The sequence below is a fragment of the Vulpes vulpes genome, chromosome 15, assembly GCF_048418805.1.
Source record: "Vulpes vulpes isolate BD-2025 chromosome 15, VulVul3, whole genome shotgun sequence".
Classification (NCBI taxonomy): domain Eukaryota; kingdom Metazoa; phylum Chordata; class Mammalia; order Carnivora; family Canidae; genus Vulpes; species Vulpes vulpes.
In genome coordinates, this window is record NC_132794.1 from 51,045,418 (window position 1) to 51,062,189 (window position 16,772).

Genomic DNA, 16,772 nt, shown 5'->3' on the forward strand with positions numbered 1-16,772 from the left:
AAGTTAAGATGCTCTGACACAGCTACTTACAAAGGAGAGGACCCTGGAATTTGAGGAATTATTTAAGACTAGCGTTAGGGGTTGCGAGCTAAACGCTGAAATTATTTCATTAAAAATGTTAGCTTAATGCTCACCTTATTTGGGGTAAGTGCAGTACTCCCAAGGGGCTTCTGAGGTTGAGAGTTTTGAGGCACCTCAGACAAGCTGAGTAGTTGTCCTCCGATTTTAATTATGGAGCACTGTGAGTACACTGTTCCCTCAGTCATCTGTTTACATCATTTTATTAAGGGATCTTTTAATGGGGATTCTTGATATCTGTTTGCCATCTCAAGCAGAGAGGTAGCTAGCTACATGCATGTCCTATTTATTTATTTTATTTTATTATTATTTTTTGGCATGTCCTATTTAGCTATAAAATTCTTGCCCACGTCTTCCCTCAAAGCAGAGGCATTTTAATACTTACTTTTTTGAAATCTCTTCAAATATACTGGATCTTAATAACCTTTGCTGCTTAAATTCTTCCAGGTAATTAAAGTCTCCTTTAAGAATCACTTGTTGGTAGAGGATTTCTGCCCAATCAGGAACAAAGTCATAGGCTTCGGCCACAATAGAAGCCTTAAAAGGATAGAGAAGAAGATACCATTAGGCCCTATTGTACGTAAACCGAAGGCATGCTGTTCTAGAAAGTAACTTAATACTGCACATTCACAGTGAATATGAGAATCACCAAGTATGTTGAAAGGCTTTATGTATTAGGGTTGGGGAAAAGTTTGATGTTTGGCATTTCTCTGCCCTTAAATCACAAACATCTTGAGTGTTTTCAGTCTTCACAATGCATCAACGCATTAATAAAAACTGCTGAGAAACAATATTTCCCCCCACTAACTCAACTGTAAGGAACAGGGAAGGGCTGATGCCCTGGTAACTATTTCTCATTCAAGGCCAGAAGCCCTGACTCTGTCTGCTAAGCTAGATGCACCATCCTAGAAACACTGGGGCTAAGCGATGCTTGGCCCACCAGCAGGTCTGCTCTTCCAGACCTCAGCTAAGGGGCAAGGTGGTCTCCCTTCCTGCAGGCCTGGCAGCACGAGGAAGGGAGACCAGATCACCTCATCATTCTCCAACCTCTGTCCAAACAATATGCTAATAAATACTGCCATGTAAAGGCTGTTTGGTTTATCAGACAGCTAAAGTTAAAAGTTTAGAAATGTCCTGGTTCTGTCACTAGCCTTGACACCTTAGGCAAGTCACCCAACATACGGGTTCGCTGAGAGGGACGGCAGGAGAGAGGATGCTGGCACCAGTGCTGGCTGGATTTTCCTTCCTTGCTTACCTGGTAGAACCGAGGTAGAGCGAGGATACAGTCCATCAGCCGGTGGCGGCCCAGGTTGATGAGCATTGTGTTCTGGCCAGTGTTCAGAAAATGAATCTGCAGTGTTATCAACTTGGTGAGCCGGTGACAGTGCTGGGCCTGTCGCACACAGGAGTCCTGAGGGACAGGGGGGTAGAGGGAGGCACAGATAGACTGTCGTCATCCCCGCTATGAACCTGCCAGCAACTGAACTCACCCCTTCTGCCCTCAGTTGGCCCAAGGCTGCATCTCCCTTCACTTGGAAGAGCCCAGGGACAAAATCAAATCATCCTGCAGACCCCAAGCCCTAAGGCCGGGCTGAAATGACTCTACGGTTACCTTGGCATAGCTCTCGGCTGCATCCAGCATCAGAGTCAGGGCTTTCAGCAGCAGCTGCTTCAGGTGGTGCCCATCCTTGAGGCTGTCCTCTGTAGGAGAGAGAAGGAAATCTGGTGGATGTGTGACTCCCAAGGCTGGCTGCTCCCATCCTGCTCAGTGATGGTGGGCTGGACTAAAACATTCCAGCTCATGCTCACAAGGGAGGCAGGTATGTCACTTGGGTAAAAGCTACTGGGCCAGAAGTGCACATGCTCTGGAGGAGGCCTCTAGTTCTCAGACATCAAGGCAGGCTTGCAAGGCCTCAGCACACACACCACTTCCTCATGGAGGACACCCTAGGTGCACACGGGACAAGCTGGGCAGGTGCCTTCCAAATCCCCTTCCATCTCGTCTGCTCAGATGGGGCCCCAACCGAGTGGGTGTTAGCAGCCGAAGTGGATATTAGTCTCAAGGGTTCTTGCCCTTCTGAGCCCTAAGAACCCTCGATGGCTGGCCGCACTGGCCTGGGGGTGCCGCCATGACTTCTCACCCCAGGGCTGAGACTCGATCAGTTTCAGCTGGATGCGGGCAGCTGCCTCATGGTTCTCCCCAATCTCCCGACACATGCTGAAGCACAGAGCGATCATGTTGTGCTTCTCACTGTCCCCAGGGCGGCAGCGTTTGATGTAGTCCAGTAGGGCGGTCTTCAGGGAGCCACTCTGCCCAGGAAAAAAGGAGTACTGAAGTCAACCAGTGACTGCGAGGCAGGCGTGAACGCCTGAGTCCCTTGGTTCTGAAAGTTCCTTAAAAACTCTCAAGAAAACGGGAAAAAACAACCAAAAATGAGTACAAAAGGTTATGCTACCCTGTAAGAAAACAGGCACATCCTCTGTGCTGGTGGGAATGTGTGTCATAGAACCGATCAGAGGGGAGAACCTTAAAATATGTGCACATATGCATTACTCCAGCAATGTTATTTCTAGGAATTTGTCCCTTACAAAATAAGAGAGAAGTGCTTAGATGGATGTAGCAAAGGTATTTAATAGCAAAAAATTAGAAATGCCCTTGTTTTAGACATCTGGATTAAGAGAATACCATGTAGCCATTAAAAGCAATGTTGGTTTGGAAGATATTTGTGACCTGCCTATTAAGTGAGAAAAGCAGGCTATTTCATATCTACACAGCATGTTAAAAGTTTTGCTAAAAATATGTATATATGTATGTATCTCTGTGGGTACATGTACAGAGAAAGGGCCTGTACCAAATTGTTAGCAGTGGCGGTCTCTAGATGGTCGATAGACACACAGGGCTTTTTTCTTTGGTGGACTGTTTTCCAAGTGTCTTTACACTGAATATGCATTACTTTTGTAATCAGAAAAAAAGTTATTAAAAGAATGTTTACACGCAGAAACAAAAATGCCTCAAAAGCAATCTTAAAAACCCGCTAGGGTATCCTGAGGGTGTACCTAGGTCCAGGACTACTCCTCCTGACTGTGGCACTGGGTTGTCCTGAAACTAGCCCAGCACTGGGCAGGGTTTTTGTGCTTTGACTCAGTCCTGCTGGGCCAAGCCCAAGTTCCCAGAAGACAAAAATGTGCCTTGGTTTTCAAATCTTCAGAGGAAATAAAGGCTGACGCAATGAATCCGCCAAATGAATGACTTAGAAGCAGAAGCTCTGTAAGTGACACACCTGCTATCACCACGCTGAAGACAGACAAGTGCCCAGAGACAGACAAGTGCCCAGAGCCTAAAGGCCTGCCAAGTCAGGCCTCTGCTTCCAAGCCTCCTTCCTGGTCGTCATCATAAATCGCTCTCCACAGCCTTCCAGGCCCAGGCTTTGGCATCCACTATCCTAACCCTTTCTCATGGTCCCCTGAAAACTCTCCGCTTCTGACCTGGTTAATCCACTTCCACACAGTTCACAGGAAAGATTTTGCCCCTGCCAGAGCCAGCATTCACACATGGGACAGAGGCTTAGGTGCAAATGCACAAACTCGTTTTCTTCACTATTGAATGTGTCAGCATAACTGCTGCCTTGTCTGAAACTAATCTTAAGCTACCGTGTGTGTCCAGGGGACTCCTTTAATTCCCTCCCTCCATATCCCAGGGGGTCCACCCTGATTAGGATTATTCCTACGAAGCCTAAGACTCCTGAATGTCAACCGTCTATGCCATCCTGGAGCTCAAAATACCGTACACCTACCGGATCCAACTTCTTCCTCATCAGCATTTCAAAATAGTGCTTTTTATGCAGCAAGTCAAATATGTACGTCATCTCGTTGTACCTTCCGATGCCAGTGAGGAGGCGTACCTGAAAAGGGCAAGGGCCACTTGCATCAAGCATCAGCCGGAGTTCACCACTACCCTCACCAGTTTGGTTGCTTCCAGATGCCAAGCTCCAGGAGGCAGAAGGGCTAATGCCAGGCTCCCCCTCTCCTTTCCCGTGTACCTAGCAGGCATCTCCCCTGGAAGGTTCAGAAAGGCTTGTCACACAGACACCACTGGCTGTTGCCTCCTGTGTTTGTAAACGTAACTCTTAAGTGCCAATGTGACATTGTGGGCAGGCACTCTTCCTCTCCCCACCATTCCTTTTACTGCCCAGTGGCTTGCTCAGTCACTTGGGTTTATTTCAAGCCTAGAGAATTTGGGGAGGCACCGGGGGCATGAGCTGTCCACTCATTTCAATTCAGAGATAACACTGAGCCTTGTTTTGGGGGGAAACAGCTGCCTTAGCCCTCTAGAAAAACGATCTGCCCTGGCAAGGGAGTAGGCCTGCCCTGGAACATGGCAGGGATCCTCCTGACATCTGCTCCTTTAGAGCAATCTCTGATTTTGACAGCAATTCATAACCTGGAGCAGAGCATTGAGTGGCTCAGCCAGCTCCCAAGTAGGTAGTGGTATCCAGGTGGGCAAATTCCCTAAGACCTTGTCAGCTTTGAACTGGTTGCCAGCCTGTCTGTTCAAAACTTTCCTCAGAATGGATGGTAGGGGATCAGGGGGTTACATACCATCAGCCCGTACTCTTCATTGGGGGCCAAGTGTTTGTCCGTGAGCAGCCGGGCAGCTTGCAGGACTCGGATGATGCCCTCCATGTGGCATGTCAGTGTGAAGCAGTGATGGGCCAGGATCAGCAGCTCTGTGGCTGGGGAGGTGAGGCAGTGGTAAGACAGGATTGTGAATCCTGGCAGGAAGGTGAAGGGGCCAATACAGACAGCCTGTCTGGGAGGGCTCCCCATTAGTCCTCTGAGATCCTTGACCTTACCAGCTTTGGAGTAAAAGTGGCAATATATATAAAGCTTTAAAAATGGGTATACTCTTGAATCAGTTATTTATCTTGGGGAAATAATCACACATAGGCATATAAACTTGCCTATAAGGATGTTTGTCACAGTGTTTGAAACTGCAGAAAACTGGAAGCCATGTAAAGGTCCCAAATTAGGGTATAAAATTTTTCATTCTATGAGAAATACTGTGTAACCTGTAAAAATTATATAGAATATTGTCATGGAATGATGTTCATAAATTATAAACCATATACACAGGATAATGCCATTTTTGCAAAATAAAAGCCTATAGACTTCTATAGAAGGTCAGAGGGACACATACGACTACTGAATGCCTACACATTGTGGAAAGCGAGATTTTGGACTTATATCGTCTGAGTTCCAGTAACACCTCTGCCACTTAACAGCTACAAATTATTATTATTTTTTTTTAAGATTAAAAAAAATTTTTTTTTATTCATGAGAGACACAGAGTGAGAGAGACAGAGGCAGAGACACAGGCAGAAGGAGAAGCAGGCTCCATGCAGGGAGCCCAATGTGGGACCCGAGTCTCCAGGATCACGCCCTGAGCTGAAGGCGGTGCTAAACTGCTGAGCCACCCAGGCTGCCCAACAGCTACAAATTAATCCAACTTCTCTGAGCTTCAGTTTCCTTCCTCTGCTTTTTTTATTTTTTTTATTTTTTTTTTTTAATTTATTTATGATAGTCACAGAGAGATAGAGAGGCAGAGACACAGGCAGAGGGAGAAGCAGGCTCCATGCACCGGGAGCCCGACGTGGGATTCGATCCCGGGTCTCCAGGATCGTGCTGTGGGCCAAAGGCAGGCGCCAAACCGCTGCGCCACCCAGGGATCCCCCTTCCTCTGCTTCTAAACTGGGGTCTGAAGTAGCCACTTTGCAGTGTAATGTAAGAGGAAGAGTAAGTTAACTGCCAAATGTTAGAAGGTCACCTGCTTGTGTGATTTTATATTTTGGGATGCTTTTCCACCTATATTTTCTAAATTTTCTTCAACAAACGGATGGCTTTCTACCAAGAACTTATAAACCATGCTGGAGGGGTAGGGATACAGAGCAGGAACAAGGATCCAAACTGAGTTGGAAAGACTAACCCCGGGAGACTTCTTGGAGACTTCCTTGGGCCCCAAACACGTAAGAAAATGGCCAGTGAACTTACTGCAAGATAATTCTCCATGGGGAACGGACGAAATCTTGTCCAACAACTTCATGCCTACCAGTGTGCGGTCTTGACACAGAGCGGTCAGCTGAAGAAATGTCCGGCTTTCCCCTGCTGGGGCAAACATCTGCTGATGTCCTATAGAGAAAGATGGGGAGGAAGGTGCTGCTTTAACCTTGTGAGCTGGGTGCGAGGCCAGAGTCCCTGGCTAGGAGGCCCACTCCGCCCAGGCTCGGGCACCTGGAGCGGGTGCTGAAGGGGCTCCCCGTGCTGCTCTCTACTCTGCTGAGCTCACGTTCCTTGGCCTAGTGGTCATCTTATAGGTCAGCAGGAGTTCATCAGCTCAGAGAAAGGCACAGCTACTCTAAGCGTAATCATAAAACAATAAACAAAAAGCAACCACAACACAGATGCCACATGTTCTCCCCTGATAGGTGCAAGCTGGTGAGGGCAGAGGGCAGTGTGCAGGAGCACAGGCGCATAACATCCAAGTCCTTACTGCTGGGAACTTGAGAATGGGGTATGAGAGGCCTGTAGGGTGGGGCACCTGTTCCCTCCGGTGGGGTCAGCAGCTCCCGGGTCACCTCTTCAGCCACAAGTTCAGCCACCGTGTCTGCCTCGAGGCCCTGGGTGCTAATGAAAGCCTGGGCTCGCTTGCATCGGTCGGGCTGCTGGGAAGCCAAGATTGCCCGGAGCATGGCCTCCCCGTCCTGAGCGGCCACGTCTGTGTAGGAACAGCCCAACTCCTGAGAGGAAGGCAAAGACAGTCAGAGTTCCCATTAGGAGCCAGGAAAAAGCTCGCAAAATGTAGCCTTTCTGAAATCCCATGTGGACAGACTCCACTATTGGCTAAGCTTAAAGATCCCTCACCCTGAGCAGGAACCTTAGAAACAGCAAGCACTGTCTTCTAGTCCTTTCTTTCACTTCAATGAGCTGAATCCAAGCAAGAAAAAGGCTTGTCTTCAGAAGCCATCAGGTGACATCTCTGGTTGAACACTGAGCTTTTTAAATGTTACGAAATGGAAGAAAGTTGAATAAAAGCAAGAGCCCTTCCTCTACTGTTCCCACAACAGCAGTAAAGCCCTCAATCTCCAGAGGAGCCCTTCCAAAGGGCTTTAGTGCTTGGCATTATTTCTCTTGTGCTCCTCTGCTTCTTAGAGTCTATTATTTTTGCCCTCAATCAGCACAAAGTCACAAATGATTCCTGGCTGCCCTGGTTCCTGTCTTTATAGTCATCACATTCCATTTTATTTTATTTTACAACTTATTTTGGGCTTTTCTCCTGTGGAAATCCCCCAACAATCCTGAAGCTGACAAAAACAGAGGGCTAGAAGGAACCTTCATGGTTAAGTCATTTATTGATGGAGAACCAGGAGCCTAGAGGTGTGAAATGTCATGCCCTCACTTCTGGTTGGCTGGGCCAAAGCCAGGACTCAAAAGGCCCGACACTTGGCTGGCATCCTCCCCAGTATTCCCAGGGGTGGATTTACAGGGGCCAACATCCTGTTGAGTGATCTGCTCCCTCATCATGATTATCACATGAACGGCTGACTTGGCAGTATCCAAAATCTACCTCCAACTTCCTGCTTCCCCCACTTCAGCTTCCCCTGGAGGCCCTACCCTTGGGCACGTACCTTGGCAAGTTCATACAGACACAGGACCTGCCGACAGTAGTTCTTCCCATGGAGGCATTTACTTGTCAGAGTTTCCAGATTAGTCACCACTTCATCACTGGGGGGCAGCATCACAAATGACTGACTATCCAAACTTGAACCTGGAAGCAGACACAGGTCTGAGGCGGGGAGCGGGGGGGCGGCTTTAAGCTGTCAAGTGAAGGCCTCTTCCCAGTCCCTTATGATACTACCCCTCTTCCCACAGCTTCCTCCATTGCACCCCCATGACTCCCTCTGGGTCTGGGACCACTTTTGACTGGACCCACATCCCACTCAAACTTACTTCATTGCCCTCTTCCAGGAAATCTCAGCCCAGGATGCCTCAAAGGCTTCATAGGCTACAGAAGACTTCAAGCCACCTAATGAACACTCTAGATCATCACCAAAAATGTCTGCTAAACTCTCTTCCATGCACCTTCCCCCTTTTCCTTTCATATTACAGAAGTCACCAGGTCTAGCTGACTGTGTCTCCAAAACATCTCCCTGGTCATTGCCTTCATTACAGTGTTCATAACTTTGCATCTTAAGAGGCTGCCACCAGCTCCTACTGCCAGCCTCCCCCGCCCCAAGTCAATCCTCCACAGACCCAGGAGAATCTGTCCAAAACGCCAATCACAAGAACCAAGGCCTGAAAGGCATGATAAAAATTAGAATCCATTCCTGAATTTATAAAAGAAAAAAACAAAAAAGCTCTTAGCCAGAAACAGAAGAAAATGGTCTTAATTTGAGAAAGGGTTTCTATTGGGGAAAAAAAACTATTCAGATCATACTGTTCCTAATAACAAAAACAAAACTGAAGAATTTACATATTAATAAAGTACTGTTAAAAATTTTTAAGTAAAATTATACTTTAAGAGTTTATCAATACAGCATTGTTAAATAGTACATCCATACAGAATACTCTGCAGCCCTTCAAAAGAAGGAAGTCAATATACGTGTACTGACAGGGAAAAACGTACAATGATATAACTTTACCTTTGTAAAAAAAATAATAAATGGTGTGTATGTGCGCATGTACACATGTAAGGCTACAGAGAGAAAATAATGCATACCAAGCAAGCAGAAGATGTTACTCCAGGGAACGTGGTAGGGGTGGTGCTGACTGGGCAACGGACTTTCACTTTGTACTTGATGCACTTCCGTGCTGTGATGTTACTCTAAGCATGTAATACTTTTGCATTTAAGTTATTATACATGAAAAAATATGCTGTAAGGACAAAAAAGTAAATAGCAACTTAGACTGTGTTATTCCCTGCCTAAAATCCCTTGTTGGGATGCCGGTTCTAGGGAAGCAGCTCACCCTACCCTGTCTCCCCCACTGAACTCAATATAAAAGCTGGCACGCAGCACGCAGCACTAAATGACACCGCCTCTTCCCCTCTAGTAACCTCTATAGCCTGAATGTAATGCTGCCTGAAACCCGTAACTCAGCACAAAGAGAGTGAGCATGCACTCCAGGAGAAGCCCTTTTGTACGGGCTCAAGGAGCAGGAAGGGGGACTTCTGATGCCCCTTCTCTCTCCTCTCAGCTCCCAGCAGCCCTGAGGCTATGGTAGCAGGGGCCATGGCAGCAGCTGGTAAGACCCCCCCATCTCAAGAACTTTATTTTTAGACTCGAGGTGTTCTGGTCTCAAGACAATGCAGTGAACCTTTGTCTCCTTTTGCATTACCCTCCTGTCTGCTGGCCCAGGATGCAGGCATGGTCAGGGAAGTGCATGCCAGAGTGGGGTAACTAACTACAAGTCCGTCTTTTAGCCAGGAGATCAAAAAAGGGAAGCCTCAGGGAACCAGAAAATCCTTGGGAGAGAGATTCAGAAAGCCACACAATAAAGTTGTTTATAAACTCTAGGGCTCACTCCCAGGCTTCGCATATATAGATCTGCTTCTAGTCGGCATATCAAGACCCTGAGCAATGAATTAACAGAGGACTATCTAGGCTGCAGACTGACCACAGGATGTTGCATATACACAGGACGGATCTGAACAGCATCACAAAGGATTTGAAAAACGAACTGATATTAGAACCACAGCCTATAGAAAGTGGGTTAGAACTTGTAGCCCTCCCCCCAAAAAAACCCCAAAAAACAAACAAACAAAAAAGAACTTGTAGCCCAAACCTAACCAGGTCAACTGCCTGCTATCCAAAAATAAATAAATAAATAAAAATTTAAAAAAAATCAACATTTTCCTTAAGAGATTTAAACATGACCCAGAGTCTCATAATATATGATTCAAAATGTCCAGGATCCAACTCAAAATTACTCAGCATACAAAAATGCAAGAAAATCTCAATTCATAGGAGAAAATACAATAGATGACACCTAGTACTAAAATGACATGAAGGGATCCCTGTGTGGCGCAGCGGTTTGGCGCCTGCCTTTGGCCCAGGGCGCGATCCTGGAGACCCGGGATCGAATCCCACGTCGGGCTCCCGGTGCATGGAGCCTGCTTCTCCCTCTGCCTGTCTCTGCCTCTCTCTCTCTCTGTGACTATCATAAATAAATAAAAATAAATAAAAATTTAAAATAAAATAAAATAAAATAAAATAACATGAAGGGGGACACCTGGGTGGCTCAGCATGTGATCTTGGAGTCCCAGGATCGAGTCCCACATCAGGCTCCCTGCATGGAGCCTGTTTCTCTCTCTGCCCATGTCTCTGTCTCCCTCTCTCTGTGTCTCTCATGAATAAATAAATAAAATCTTTAAAAAATAAAAAATAATTTAAAAATGACATAAAGGTTGAAATCACCTGATAAAGTAGCTATTATATACATTGTTCCGACAAGCAATTATAAATGTTCTTGAAGCAAACTGAAAAACAGCCTAAAAAAAACCAGAGGGTATAAAGAAGAATAAAATGGCAATTTTGGGGGTGAAAAATGAAATTTTAAAATCATAGAAATAAATTCAATAGTGTGCAGATACCACAGGAAAGAGTCAGTGAAACTGAAGATAGATAAACAGAAATTATCCAATCTGAACAACAAAGACAAAAAAAATAGAATAAAGTCTAAAGGACTTTTGAAACAGTAACAAAAGTTCTATCATTTGTGTCACTGGAGTCCCAGAAGGAGAAGACTATGGGTGTGGTGCTGAAAAAATATCTGAAAGCATAATGTCTGAAAAGTACTTAAATTTGGTGAAACACATAAACCTAAACATTCAAGACTGTTCAGTGAACCCCAAACATGATAAACCCAAAGAAATACAAGCCCAGTCATGTATAATCAAACTGCTAAAGACTAAAGATAGAAAAAAAAAAATATTGAAAGCAACCAGAGAAAAATGCATTATCAATAGGGTAATGATGATTCAAATGACTGCAGATTATTCACCAGATACCACAAAGATTAAAAGGAATGCTTTAAAAAATATTGTGCAACATTTTTAAGCACTGAAAGAAAATAATGAATTTTCTCCTTCCAGTAAAAGGAAGCTTCAGGAATAAAGGTGAAATAGATATTCTCTCAGATGAATAAAAGTAATGAAGAAAAACTAAGAGAATGTGTTGCTAGTAGACAACTCTTAACAGAGTCACTAATGGAAGTTGTTCAGACAGGGATAGAAGGAAACTTGAAATATGAGGAATGAAAGGAGAGCAAAAAAACTGTAAATATACGAGTAAATAAAATTTCCTCCTCTCTTGAGTTTTTAAAAATATGATTTCTGGTTGAAAGTAAAAATTCTAGCATTGTTTGATAGGGATTTCAACATTATATAGATGTAAATATAATAAGACAAGTAAGGGCGCTTAGATATCTCAGTCGGCTCAGCATCTTACTCTTGGTTTCAGCTCAAGTCACCATCTCAGGGTTGTGAAACCAAGCTCCATGTTGGGCTCCACAGTTGGTTTGCAGTATCCTTGAAATTCTCTGCCTGTCTCTCTGCCCCCACTTCCCACAGCTTGTGCACATGCGAGCGCTCTCTCTCTCTCTTAAAAAAGAAAAAAAAGTAGGTCATAATGGAAGAGAAGTGACCTATATGGTGGTAAGGTTTCTACACTCTAGCTGAAGTAGTAAAAAATTGATTTTTAAGTAGGCTATAAAAAGTTATGAATATATAATGTAATCCATAAAACAACCAATTTATTATTTATTTTTAAAGATTTTATTTATTTATTCATGAGAGACACAGAAAGAGAGGCAGAGACATGGGCAGAAGGAGAAGCAGGCTCCATGCAGGGAGCCCAATGTGGGACTTGGGACTCCAGGATCATGCCCTGAGCCAAAGGCAAACACTTAACCACTGAGCCACCCAGGTGTCCCAAAACAACCAATTTAAAAAAATATGCAGAGATATATAGTCAAAATTAGGAAAATTAAAATGGAAGACTAAAAAAATGTTCAAATAACTCAAAGCAGGAAAAATTATTTCCTCAAAATCTAAAAACTACCAAAAACTCTTCAAAGATGAAAAAGATAACCTGATCAGTTGTATAACTAAGAAAGAAGTTTATATTTTAAAGTCTTCCAAAACATAAATCTCCAGGTGCATGGTTTTTACTCGTAAATTCTACTGAACATCTAAAGAGGAAATGACACCAATTCCATAACAATGTCTTAAAACACACACACAAAGAGGTAGGAGTGCTTTCCAATTCATGAAAATGACATTACCTGGATACATAAACTAGACAAAGTATAAAAAAAAAGTGAAATGTAAAAATTTTCAAAGTAGAAAACTGATTATAGTAATGTATCTAAAAGAATAATGCACTATGAGCAAGTGGGATTAATCCTGGGAAGGCAAAGCTGGTTTAATATTTTATTTTATTTTTATTTTATTTTATTTTTATTTATTTATGATAGTCACAGAGAGAGAGAGAGAGAGAGAGGCAGAGACACAGGCGGAGGGAGAAGCAGGCTCCATTCACCGGGAGCCTGATGTGGGATTCGATCCCGGGTCTCCAGGATCGCGCCCTGGGCCAAAGGCAGGCGCCAAACCACTGCGCCACCCAGGGATCCCTGGTTTAATATTTTAAAAACAATGTAATCTACCTAATATAATCAATTAATAGTCTAAAGAAAAAAACCCACATGATCATATCATGGATATAGGGAAAAAATGACAAAATTCAACACTGATTCATGATAAAAACTTGCAAACTAGGAATAGAAGGGAACTTTCTCAAACATGACAAAGTCTATCTTCAAAAAAACCTACAGCTAGTATACTTAACTATGAAGACTGAATGATTTATATAAGATAGGCTCTTCAACAAATGACGCTGGGAAAACTGGACAGCTACATGCATAAGAATGAAACTAGACCCTTTCTTACACACAAAAATAAATTCAAAATGGATTAAAGATCTAAATGTGAGACCTGAAACCATAAAAAGCCTAGAAGAAAACATAGGCAGTAATTTCCCTGACATCAGCCGTAGAAACATTTTTCTACACATATCTCCTCCAGCAAGGGGAAAAAAACAGAATTTAACTATTCAGATTACACCAAAACAAAAAGCTTTTATGCAGCAAATGAAACTATCAACAAAAGACAGCCTACTAAATGGGAGAAGATATTTGCAAATGACATATCTGATAAGGGGTTAATCCAAAGTATATAAAGAAGTTCTATAACTCAGCACCAAAAAACCCCACAAATAATCCAACTAAAAAAAAAAGTAAGACCTGAATAAACATTTTTCCAAAGAAATAAAGATGGCCAACAGACACATGAAAAGATGCTCAGCATCATTCATCATCAGGGAAATGCAAGTCAAAACCACAATGAGTTATCACTTTACACCTGTCAGAATGGCTAAAATAAAAAATCACAAGAATCCTGACCACTCCCACCACTCTCAAGGTCGACGGGATAACTCCCTGGGTCTGCTACATTCACCTCACCTCCGGCCAGCTGATCTACAAGCCATCCTCAAAGACTTTGTTTCAGAATGGAAGAGTCAACCCGACAAGGACAATCCCCTAAAGCTAAGACTGCATCGTTGTCATGTACCCTGCTAATGTTACTTGCACTGTATCCCCTCACGGCTAAAGCCAACTCTCATCAACCACTAAATCTAACCTGGTAAATCCTCACCCCGAGTTCTATGGAAATAATAACCCAGCTGTCAGGAATACACCATAGGGGAACCTGGTGGCCCAATCTAACCTTTGACTTATCCATCTATTGATAAGCACTTGGGTTGTTTCTACCTCTTGGCTGTTGTAAAGCTGCAATAAATGTAAGGGTGCATCTAAAAAAAAAAAAAAAAAAAAAGGAACCCTTGGTGAGGAAAAGGAACCCTTGTGCACTCCTTGTGGGAGTGCAAGCTGGTGCTGCCACTGTGGAAGGCAGTATGGAAGTTCCTCAAAAAATTAAAAATAGAAGTACCACTTGATCCAGTAATTCCACTACTACATACTTACCCAAAGAATACAAAAACTTTAATTAGAAAAGATATATGCACCCTTATGTTTACTGCAGCATTATTTACAATAATCAGGATATGGAACCAACCCAAGTATCCATTTGTAGATAAAGATGTGGTGTGTGTGTGTGTGTGTGTGTGTGTATGTGTGTGTATATATATAAAATAGAATATTACTGAGCCAAAAAAGTGATGAAATCTTGCCATTTGCAAAAATGTGGATGGTTCAGCGGTTTAGCGCCGCCTTCAGCCCAGGGCCTGATCCTGGAGACCCGGGATGGAGTCCAGCATGGGCTCCCTGCATGAAGCCAGCTTCTCCCCCTGCCTGTGTCTCAGCCTCTCTCTCTCTCTCTCATGAATAAATAAATAAAAACTAAAAAAAAAAAAAAAAAAAAAAAAAAATGTGGATGGATTTAGAGGGTATAAATGCTAAGAAGTCAGAGAAAGAAATACTATATAATTTCACTGATATATGGAATTTAAGAAATAAATGAACAAAGAAAAAAAAGAGAAAAAAATAAATTATCCTAACTACAGAGAACAAACTGGTGGTTATCAGTGGGGAGGTTGGTGGGGGGATGGGTGAAATTGGTGAAGGGGAGTAAGAGTACACTTATCCTGATGAGCACTGAGTAATGTATAGTATTTGTTTTTAAATTTATTTAAGAGAGAGAGAGTGCACGAGCAGAGGAGAGAAGTAAGGGGAAAGGCAAAGAGAGAGAGAGAGAGAAGCAGGCTCCCCTGCTGAACAGGGAGCCTGATGCGGGGCTCAATCCCAGGACCCTTAGATCATGACCTGAGCCAAAGGCAGGGGCTTAACTGACTGAGCCACTCAGGGGCCCCTATGTATAGAATTGTTGAATCACACTGTACACCTGAAACTAATCTAACATTGTATATTAATTATACTTGAATTAAAAAAAAAAGGTTAATGCTTTCTCTCTAAAATCAGCAACAAGGCAAGTATTTCCACTTTTACTACTCCTATCCAATGTCATACTGAAAGTCCCAGCCAGTAAATAAAGCGAGACAAAGAAATCATTGGCAATTCAGATTGCAAAGGAAGATATAAAACCATCTCCATTCACAGATAGTATCATCTGTAGAAAATCCCAAGGAATCTATAAGAAAACCCTTAGGATAAGCAAATTTAGCAAGGTCACAGGATATAAGATTAACACAAAAATCAGCATATTTCTATATACTATCAATGTACAATTGGAAACATGATAACCAGTTATAGAATCAATTTCAGTGAACTAGCTACAAGTCAAATAGATTCCCTCTAACTTTGATATACAGCTAGTTAAAAGACACGTTTCTGTCATTGACCAGTTAATTACCTAGTTTAATGGATTACCCTTAACTTGTATAATTAGTATGCCAAAAGGGACCCTTTCCTTCTGGGAAAGAGTGCCAACAGCTCTGCTCAGGACTCAGGGCAGTTTGATCTCCTCTACTTACTGCTCTGGACTTTTCTTAGTGGAATGCCAGCTTCCTCCTCCTCAAGCGGCTCAGCACTTTGTAGGAGAGCATGGATCTCTGGGTGCAGGTCATCCACACTAGCTTCCCCTGAGGCCAGTGCTCTGCAGTGCAACACCAAGGCAACATCTTGGTTATAGAAATGAAAATACCGACACACTCTACTTGCTTCATGCACAAAGCCATCATCCAATAGGTGCCCAATCAGAAAGTTCAGTGACTCCTGCTCCTTCCAATCCAGTCCGCTATCACATGTCTCTTTGGATGGAAAGCCACTGAGTTCTAAGTACTTTGATGTGTTCAGAACAGCCAACATGGAGAGTGAAAACTTACTGGCTATCCCATCAAAGGAAAGTTCCCCACTAGTTGAAATCTGTTGAGAAAACCCGAGCTCTACTTGCTCCTGTTTTTCTCTGAGGGTGTGTTGGGTAATGCGGCAGCGCCAGATCTGCTTCTCTAGCTCCTCCAGTTCGGCCACCGGCACCAGATCCTCCTGAGCAAGCCAGTGTGCTGCCAATGTGAGCAGCAGATGGCGCTCCTCACTGCTGCTCCGACCCTCTTCAGTTGGGCACTCAGGTGCCTGGGCTGAGAAAAAGGAAGAAGCTGCTTTGCTTGAAATGGAATTTTTCTTAAAATTCTCATGACATTTTTTCCAGAAGTCAATTCTTGCTTGTTTCAGGGACCACTGGTCAATGTGTTTTAGGGTTTGCATTTCCTGTGTCATCTGTGAAATCGAACAAAACACTTTAGCCTTTTTGGGATAAAGAAGTATGTGCTAATGCTCCCGAAGTATGCTGTACTTGTTAAAGCCAAATCAAGTCAGGGAACATGAGGCTTGGCTATGGATGATCCAGGATATTTTATCTGGAAAGTTAAAGTATAAAAGCTAATTCTGAATTTATCTTAGGGAAGGGGGTTCAAGACGAAGCCACCCTATGTTTAATTCTGTTCAAAGCACAACAGCTGTAGCATATCCTGTAAGCCAACCTTAGTTTAAAACACACATTCTACACTAACAGGGATCTGATGCTCATCCATTTCTGAAAGTGATGTGTGTGTCAAAAGTAAAAAAGCCTCTTCTCCTAGAAATCACATATCTCATTTGATTCTGTTTAA

The 16,772-nt window shown here is 43.4% G+C and overlaps 1 protein-coding gene across 3 annotated transcripts in view; it reads right to left on the reverse strand.

Annotated features, from left to right (window-relative positions):
* The window catches only part of SPG11 (SPG11 vesicle trafficking associated, spatacsin), a 73,027-nt gene that overhangs the window by 597 nt on the left and 55,658 nt on the right, over positions 1–16,772 (reverse strand). Inside the window, exons 30-39 of one of the 3 annotated variants that reach the window (XR_011997650.1) lie at positions 15,639–16,380; positions 7,761–7,900; positions 6,674–6,872; positions 6,127–6,264; positions 4,678–4,811; positions 3,873–4,134; positions 2,220–2,388; positions 1,691–1,779; positions 1,334–1,489; positions 464–615 (exon numbers count right to left, since the gene is read on the reverse strand). Coding sequence is in view for 1 of the 3 variants with exons in the window: in XM_072740629.1 (XP_072596730.1) it covers positions 464–615; positions 1,334–1,489; positions 1,691–1,779; positions 2,220–2,388; positions 3,873–3,980; positions 4,678–4,811; positions 6,127–6,264; positions 6,674–6,872; positions 7,761–7,900; positions 15,639–16,380 (2,027 nt within the window). In the remaining 2 variants the exon portion in view is untranslated. Of the gene's footprint in view, positions 1–463; positions 616–1,333; positions 1,490–1,690; positions 1,780–2,219; positions 2,389–3,872; positions 4,135–4,677; positions 4,812–6,126; positions 6,265–6,673; positions 6,873–7,760; positions 9,007–15,638; positions 16,381–16,772 lie in introns of all 3 variants that reach the window. The other 2 variants (XR_011997651.1, XM_072740629.1) reach the window with 2 other exon arrangements.